The sequence below is a fragment of the Narcine bancroftii genome, chromosome 4 (assembly GCF_036971445.1).
Source record: "Narcine bancroftii isolate sNarBan1 chromosome 4, sNarBan1.hap1, whole genome shotgun sequence".
NCBI classification, from domain to species: domain Eukaryota; kingdom Metazoa; phylum Chordata; class Chondrichthyes; order Torpediniformes; family Narcinidae; genus Narcine; species Narcine bancroftii.
In genome coordinates, this window is record NC_091472.1 from 313,800,109 (window position 1) to 313,809,106 (window position 8,998).

The window sequence follows — 8,998 nt, forward strand, 5'->3', positions numbered from 1 at the left end:
GAAATTAAGCAGAGAATGTCAGAAGGTTATTGGCCTGAAATTTTTGTTCTGAGTGTTGCGGACACTTAACATCTCCTCACTTGTCAGGAAGGCGCAACAGCGACGGCACTTCCTGAGAAGACTGAAGCGGACAGGCAATCGGCCACCATCATGTCAACCTTCTACAGGAGCTCTGTCAAGAGCATCCCGGCCGGCTGCATCACAGTGTGGTACAGTGCTGCAGAGAAATGGATCGGAGTTCAATATGCAGGACCGAAATAGTGGCAGAGAGGATCACTGGAGTTTTCTGCCCCACCATCGGTGTGATCTATTGTTGCCTGAAGAGGACTCCTTCCACCCTGCACACAGCATCTTTCAGCTGCTCCCATTGGGGAAGAGATGCAGGAGGATCAGAGCCAGCCCCACCAGGCTGAGGAACAGCTTCTTCCCACGGGCCGTGAGACTGCAGAACGACCAAAGGAACTGCGCCCACTGACCATTGGACAATCTCATATTCATGAAACAATATCTATTTATTTATTTTTATAGATGAAATACTTGCCCTGCATATGTATTATTGGACTATATGTGTGTTATATCAGGTTGTGTGTCTGTGTGCTCTGCACCATGGACCAGAGAACGCTGTTTCGTCGGGTTGTTACTTGTACAATCAGATGGCAATAAACTTGACCTGAGCACTTCCAAGTCCTATTACTAATCTTTTTATGAATAACTTGCTTTTACACTGAGGGCTGTGGGTGTGTGGAACGGGTGGCCAGAGGAGGTGGTTGAGGTAGGCCCTTTTGCAAAGTTTAAGAAACTTTTGGAGGGTTGCGTCGATAGCAAGGGTTTAGAGGGATGTGGTAGAATAGCAGGCAGGTTGGACTAGTTTGGGTGGTACATTGGCTAGTTGGAATGAAGGGCTTATTTCCACGCTGTATGACAAATCCATCTCAAGTTGACGTTAACCATTCAGTGCCTGACTCTCTTGAACACCACACACAGAGTTAGGGATAGGTTCTGCAATCAAGCACGACTCAGGGCCTGCATATCCCACAGGTGAATAAAAAAACTAACAGAACATTTCATCTCTCCTGCAGCGTGAATGCATCTCCATCCACATTGGCCAGGCTGGTGTCCAGATGGGCAATGCCTGCTGGGAGCTCTACTGCTTGGAGCATGGAATCCAGCCGGATGGCCATAGACCGGGAAGCAAGGGCAATGCAGAGCCGGATGACTCATTTGATACCTTCTTCTGCGAGATGGGATCTGGGAAACATGTGCCCAGAGCGATCTTTCTAGATCTGGAACCATCAGTGATTGGTAATGGAGAAAGCTCATTTACAATGAGTGCTTAGAATTTGACTCGAAATTACATTTCATTAGTAAACCTGTAAAGTAAATATGAATAGTTTTCTGAAAAAGGTCATACTTTGTAGGGCAATTCTGAAAGAGTAAAATGAGGGGGGGATATTTAAGGTGAGGGGGAGAAGAGGGGGAAGATTTAAGGTGAGGGGGAGAAGAGGGGGAAGATTTAAGGTGAGGGGAGAAGAGGGGGAAGATTTAAGGTGAGGGGAGAAGAGGGGGAAGATTTAAGGTGAGGGGGAGAAGAGGGGGAAGATTTAAGGAAAGAGAGGGGAAGATTTAAGGTGAGGGGGAGAAGAGGGGTAAGATTTAAGGAAAGAGAGGAGAAGATTTAAGGTGAGGGGGAGAAGAGGGGGAAGATTTAAGGTGAGGGGAGAAGAGGGGGAAGATTTAAGGAAAGAGAGGGGAAGATTTAAGGTGAGGGGGAGAAGAGGGGGAAGATTTAAGGAAAGAGAGGGGAAGATTTAAGGTGAGGGGGAGAAGAAGGGGAAGATTTAAGGAAAGAGAGGGGAAAATTTAAGCTGAGGGGGAGAAGAGGGGGAAGATTTAAGGAAAGAGAGAAGATTTAAGGTGAGGGGAAAAGAGGGGGAAGATTTAAGGAAAGAGGGGAAGATTTAAGGTGAGAGGGAGAAGAGGGGAAGATTTAAGGAAAGAGAGGGGAAGATTTAAGGTGAAGGGGAGAAGAGGGGAAGATTTAAGGAAAGAGAGGGGAAGATTTAAGGTGAGGGGGAGAAGAGGGGGAAGATTTAAGGAAAGAGAGGGGAAGATTAAAGGTGAGGGGGAGAAGAGGGGGAAGATTTAAGGAAAGAGAGGGGAAGATGTAAGGTGAGGGGGAGAAGAGGGGGAAGATTTAAGGAAAGAGAGGGGAAGATGTAAGGTGAGGGGGAGAAGAGGGGAAGATTTAAGGAAAGAGGGGAAGATTTAATGTGAGGGGGAAGATTTAAAGAAAGGGGGAAGATTTAAGGAGGGGGGAAGATCTAAGGAGAGGGGGGTGAAGATTCAGATGGACCACCTGCTCAGTATGAACGAGTTGTGTTGGAGGGCCTGTTTCCATGCAGTGCAGCTCTACCATTCCAAGTGTAACGTGGTGTGGTTAATTTCAAAGTGCTGGCCCAAGATCAATGGGATGGATTGAATCCTTCTGTGCTGCATTATTTGATGGGACCTTCGCGACCCTGAACTTCTGGTTGGACATGAGCCATCAGGTGGCAGCAGGCCAGTCTGTGTGAGGAGCAAATTTTGGTGGAACTGCCAAGACAATTGAGCTGGTGTCCGCAGTCACCGGCAGGCACTAGAAGCAGAATGAAAACTCATTACAGTGAAATATCTGGTATCTGGCACCTATGGGGGTTAGTAGATGCCTGATAGGTGCATTTCCAGTTGCCTGAGACTTATTCTTTTAATTTCTAACTAAAGCTTATCCCCTGTCTCATGATTCGCCAGACAAGCCTAATATACGGATACTGTGACAAATCCACCTGCAAGTGATGGATTGGAAAACTAACAGCAAAGTGTTCCAATTTTATCCTATTATTTTATTCTTATTTATTTTAATTTTTATTTATTTTCCTTTTTTTTTTGCTGGTTGCTTGAATTCTGGATATCAGGAGTTTTGCTCTAGTATGTGATGAGAGTTAGACCATAAAACACAGGAGCAGAAATAGGCCATTCAGCCCATCAAATCTTCCCCACCATCTAATCATGAGCCGATCCATTTCCCCACTCAGCCCCACTGTCCGCCCTTCTCCCCATAGCCTTTGATGCCCTGGCTAATAAGAACCTACCAATCTCTGCCTTAAATGCACCCAATGACCCAGCCTCCACAACAGCCTGTGGCAACAAATTCTATAGATTTACCCCCCACCCCCCCATCCCCACCGGCTAAAGAAATTCCACTGTTCTAAGTTGTGCCCTCTTATCCTAGACTCTCCCCCCCATGGGAAACAACTTTTCTATATCGACTCTGTTAATGCCTTATTGTCATGCACATGAGTACAACATACAGATGCACCAAAAGTCAGACTTTTAATTAATTTAGACATACAGTACATTAACAGGCCATTTTGGCCCACAAATCCTTGCTGCCCAATTTACACCCCATTAACCTACACCCCCCCCCATACGTTTTGGACAGAGGGAGGAAAGAGGAGCCCTCGGAGGAAACCCACGCAGAATGTATAAATTCCTAACAGTCAGCATAAGATTCGAACCCCAGTTCGGACCCAATCGCTGGCACTGTGAAGCTGTTGTGCATTCACCATTCCAACCGTACTGCCCTTGCTTCAGGTAGCTCTGATTCACCAACTAGAATAGCAGATGTTAAATTACCACAATCTGACCAGACAGAAAAAATGAGACCTTCTTGTGTAGGATCTAGATATTTTCCCCATGTAGAAAATAGTCTTCCCATTTATTTTGTTCTACCCAAGTTTCCGACATTGTAGGGGTTAGCCTATGGGACTAGCCTAATTGTCTGGGACTCTACTTGCTGGAATTTAGACAAATTAGAGGGTATCTTATAGAAACATAAAATTATGAAAGGCATAGATAAGATAGAGGTAGGTAAGTTGTTTCCATTGGTGGGGGAGACCAGAACTAGGGGACATAGCCTCGAGATTCAGGGAAGGACGGAGATGAGGAGGAACTGCTTTTCCCAAAGGGGGGTGAATCTATGAAATTCACTGCCCATTGAAGCAGTGGAGACGACCTCAGTAAATTTAGTTAAGACAAGGATGGATAGACTTCTACTTCGTTGGAGAATTAAGGGATATGGGGAAAAGCCAGGTCAGTGGAGATGAGCCGATCATCAGATCAGATCACATTGGATGGCGGAGCAGGCTCGACGGACCGGATGGCCAACTTCTGCTCCTATTTCTTATATTCTTGTGTTCTGAGATTTTCGATTGATACCCTTCAGGGTTTTCACTGCCTCCATTAAATCTCCCCTTTTCTACTCCAAGGAGAACAACATAACTTCTCTGTGAAATACAAAAGTCTGAAGATGCTGTGATTGTAATAAGAACACAAAATTGTTGGAGGAACTCAGCCGGTCACACAGCATCCATAGGAGATAAAGATATGCTGATAACCAACATTTTAGGCCTGAGTCCTTTTTTTTTCTTTAAATTGAAAAATTAAATTTAAAAATAATTTTAAATTTTGACCTACAACACGATAACAACCCTTTCAGCTCACGAGCCCTTGCCACCCAATTTACACCCAATTAACCTACAACCCCCAGTAAGTTTTGAATAGTGGGAGGAAAGCAGGGCCCCTGGGGAAAAGCCCACGCAGACACGGGGAGAACGTACCAACTCCTCACAGACAGCGTGGGATTCGAACCCCAGTCCCAATTGCTGGCGCTGTAAAGGAGCTACGCCAACCATGCTGCTCCTTCTTCATGGTATTAGCAGCAGTGAAGTGTGCAGAGGTGAGGCAGTGAGAAAGACTCGAGGTCCCAGGCTTGAAACGTCGGTTATTGATCTTTACCTCTAGAGAACTTTGTGTGTCCTGCTGAGTTCTTTCAGCATTTCTGTGTTTTTTACCAGCTTCTCCACTCTCCCCACCAATCAAGTTGAGTTTATGGTTGACGTCATTGCACTGTTCTTTACTTAGATGAGGTCCGTACTGGTACCTACCGCCATCTCTTCCACCCCGAGCAGCTTATCACTGGCAAGGAGGACGCTGCCAACAATTATGCCCGTGGGCACTACACCATTGGCAAGGAGCTGATTGACCCTGTCTTGGAAAGGCTTCGGAAACTGGTATGGATATTTAGCGAGCAAGGTTGAGCTTAGGGATAGTACATCTGGTGTGTATTGGGTGCTTGTGTGCAAGGTATAAAAAGTGCTTAAAGTTTGGATACTCCGTCTACAATTCCCGCTGCCTTAGGATAGTAGTCAACATATTAAAAGGCCCGTTGCACTCTCCCCTCCTCCCCCCTTCCCTCTCCCCTAAAAATCAGACAGGAGAGACACATGTGTAAACACACACCACCAGATAATAGATCATAGAGCATTACTGCCTCTTGGGTCCACGATGTGCCAACCTATATAAACCTACTCAAAAATGCTAAACCTCTACCTCGTAACCCTCTATTTTTCTTGCATGCATGTGCCTGATTAAGAGTCTTCTAAATGCCCCCATTGTTCCAGCCTCCACCATGGCCCGGCAATGCATTCCAGGCATCCACAACTCTCTCTGCAATAAAACCTACCTCTTACATCTCCCTAAACTTTTCTCTGCTCAGTTTGTACAGATGTCCTCTTGTGTTTGCAACTCTTGCCCTGGTAAAATGGTGCTGGCTGTCCACCCTTTCCAGGCCTCTCATAAATCATGTGAACTTCTATTGTCACCTCTCATCGTTCTTCACTCCAAAGAGAAAAGCTCGAGCTCTGCTAGCCTAGCCTTGTAAAACATGCTCTCCAATCCAGGCAACATCTACCACCTCTCCATAGCTTCCACATCCTTCCTGTAATGAAGAGTTTTATAGAGCTGCCGCATTACCTCTCGACTCTTGTACTCAATCTAATGAAGGCCAGTGTACTATAAGCCTTCCTAAACACTCTTTCAACCTGTCCAGCAACCTTGAGAGATCTATGGATTTGGACCCAATTCCCTCTGTTCTTCTGCACTGTTAAGAATTCTGCCATTAACCATGTACTCCACCTTTAAGTTTGAGCTCCAAAACGCATGACTTCATACTTAGCCGGATCGAACTGCGTCTGCCACTTATCCGCCCAACTCCGCATCCTGTCTCTAATCTATTATATATAGCCTGCAACAACCTTCTACACTGTCCTCATCACCTCCAATTTTTGTGCCATCTGCAAACTTGCTGACCCATCCCTCAACCTCTTTGTCCAGGGCATTTATAGAGCAGAGGCCCCAGAACAGATCCCTGCGGAATGCCACTCGTCGCAAGGACAGTTCCCTCCCCACTGTTATCAGCCTATTGAATGGACCTCTCATCCCTAAAATAATACTGACCTTAGTCTGTTTTAACTGGAGCTTGTCTCTGAAGCAAAATATTGGACAATTTTGTTTTGCTTTGCACAAGCTGTTCACTTGCCTGGATAGTACACAAATCAAAGTCTTTCACTGTTCTTGTGATAACAAGCAATTTAAAAAAATCCTTTACATTTTTATAAATTTAAACATACAGCACAGTAACAGGTCATTTCGGCCCATGAGTCCATGCTGCCAAACCTACACCCTTGATACGTTTTGAACAGTGGGAGGAAATCAGAGCCCCTGGAGGAAACCGACAGTGACACGGGGAGAACATATAAAGTCCTTACAGACAGCACGGGCATCGAACCCCGTACCAGACCTGATCGATCACTGGCGCTGTAAAGGCTAACCGCTAGGCCCAACTGTCCTGCCTCATCCTTAAATTAAATTAGGAGACCAGCATTACAATTAATACTCCAGATGTGATCATATTGATGCCCTGTGGTAATGGAAAAACCAGTTCCATTCACAATGAGTGAGGGCATTCTGCTAGCTTTCCTTGCTACTTACTGTTCCTTTGTATCTGAATTTTGTAAATCATGCCCTAGGACTGCCATTCTCAACCTTTTTTTAAGCCATGCCCCCTCCACCAGGACTCATGATGCCCCCCCCCCCTTCTCTGTGAAGCAGTCATGTTTTGGCTTCATCCATACTTCTCTCCTACCGACTGCATAGAAGTATAAAATATACAATATTTATATTATGTGAGGTGGGAAGAAAACAAGGCTTTTTACTTAGACTTTGCTGTGGATCCCCCTTGAGAACGGACACAGGGTGAACATACAAACTCCTTACAGACAGCACGGGATTCGAACCCTAGTCGCTAGCTCTGTAGCAATCACTGCGCTATCTTGCCATCGTTCTCCTTGGAAAGTAACACTTATCTCCCTTGTTCCTTGTCGTTTGCTCCCCCAGGCTGACCAGTGCACGGGGCTGCAAGGTTTCTTTGTGTTCCACAGCTTTGGTGGGGGCACTGGTTCGGGGTTCACCTCCCTGCTGATGGAACGCCTCTCCGTCGACTACGGCAAGAAGTCCAAGCTGGAGTTCTGCATTTACCCAGCCCCACAAATCTCCACCGCTGTGGTCGAGCCCTACAATGCCATCCTGACCACCCACACCACGCTGGAGCACACTGATTGTTCCTTCATGGTGGACAACGAAGCCATCTACAATATCTGTCGCAGAAATCTGGACATCGAACGCCCGGGTTATGTGAACCTCAACAGGCTGATTGGTCAGATTGTGTCATCAATTACGGCTTCTCTTCGCTTTGACGGGGCTCTGAATGTCGATCTGACAGAATTTCAGACCAATTTGGTGCCTTATCCCCGCATCCATTTCCCTCTGGTAACATACGCCCCAGTGATCTCAGCTGAGAAGGCCTACCATGAGCAATTGTCCGTGTCTGAGATCACCAATGCCTGCTTTGAGCCAGGTAACCAGATGGTCAAGTGTGACCCTCGCCATGGCAAGTACATGGCATGCTGTCTGCTTTACCGGGGCGATGTGGTGCCCAAAGATGTCAACGCTGCCATCGCAGCCATCAAGACCAGGCGCAGCATCCAGTTTGTTGACTGGTGCCCGACTGGGTTCAAGGTTGGCATCAACTACCAGCCTCCCACTGTGGTGCCCGGTGGGGACCTGGCCAAGGTGCAGCGTGCGGTGTGTATGCTGAGCAACACCACAGCCATCGCCGAGGCCTGGGCCCGTCTTGACCACAAGTTCGACCTGATGTACGCCAAGCGCGCCTTCGTGCATTGGTACGTGGGGGAGGGGATGGAGGAAGGGGAGTTCTCCGAGGCCCGCGAAGACATGGCAGCCTTGGAGAAGGATTATGAGGAGGTCTGTGCGGATAGCGGAGCGGATGATAATAATGAAGAGGAATTTTAAATTCTGTCCATCCCTGGGCAGTGCTTCCATATATCCTCTTACAGAAATGAGATTTGAATGAAACCGCATTTTCATGGGGAACGTGATGTGTTTTCCACTTGAATTAATCATTACGTAAAAAGTGGAAAATGTTGAACCTTTTAGCCTGATTGGTTTGGCATATTTAATTGGAAACACATCTGATTTCATCTAATGAAAGTAACTGCCGCAGTGCTGCATTGGAACTATCTTTGATGTTTCTAATGGAATTGAGTATAATGTTACATAGACATGGTGTTTTGTGAAATGCTAAATGATCCATTTTGTAGCAACATTCTGCAATAATAAAGTAACGACATTCCAGAGACGATGAGTACAGTCCTACCATGGGAATATAAATTCATTTCAGAAGGAATTCCAGGAATTAGAATCTGGTTTTGGTGAAAGTGGCCCTGAACTTAAAGGTAAAGGTTCCATTAATGTCATGTAATACTCCATTTAGAATGCAACAAGCATGAAATTCTTTGACTTTGTCTCCTGTAAGGAAGGCACAGAGTTGCCACTTTGTCCAGCGCCCCACTCAGAAATGAGGCTCCAACGCGGAACAAACTCGCGACCCCCTGGTTTACAAGACCAATGCTCTCACCACGGAGCTGTCGGAGTGGTTGCTGGATGGTCAAAACAGAATCCGATTTCTTCCTGTCTAGCCTTTGAGGAAAGGATCTCACTTCCCGTTCCTCTCCACCCCCTCATCGAAGCAGTTGTCTCTTCA

General features: G+C 46.3%; 1 protein-coding gene across 2 annotated transcripts in view; it reads left to right on the forward strand.

Annotated features, from left to right (window-relative positions):
- LOC138762264 (tubulin alpha-4A chain-like) overlaps positions 1-8,591 on the forward strand; it is a 76,672-nt gene extending 68,081 nt beyond the window's left edge. For both annotated transcript variants that reach the window (XM_069935951.1, XM_069935952.1), the window contains exons 2-4: positions 1,080-1,302; positions 4,960-5,108; positions 7,273-8,591. In XM_069935951.1, the coding sequence (XP_069792052.1) occupies positions 1,080-1,302; positions 4,960-5,108; positions 7,273-8,247 (1,347 nt within the window). In that variant the 3' untranslated portion in view covers positions 8,248-8,591. The remainder of the gene's footprint in view (positions 1-1,079; positions 1,303-4,959; positions 5,109-7,272) is intronic.
- The last annotated feature ends 407 nt before the right edge of the window (positions 8,592-8,998 follow it).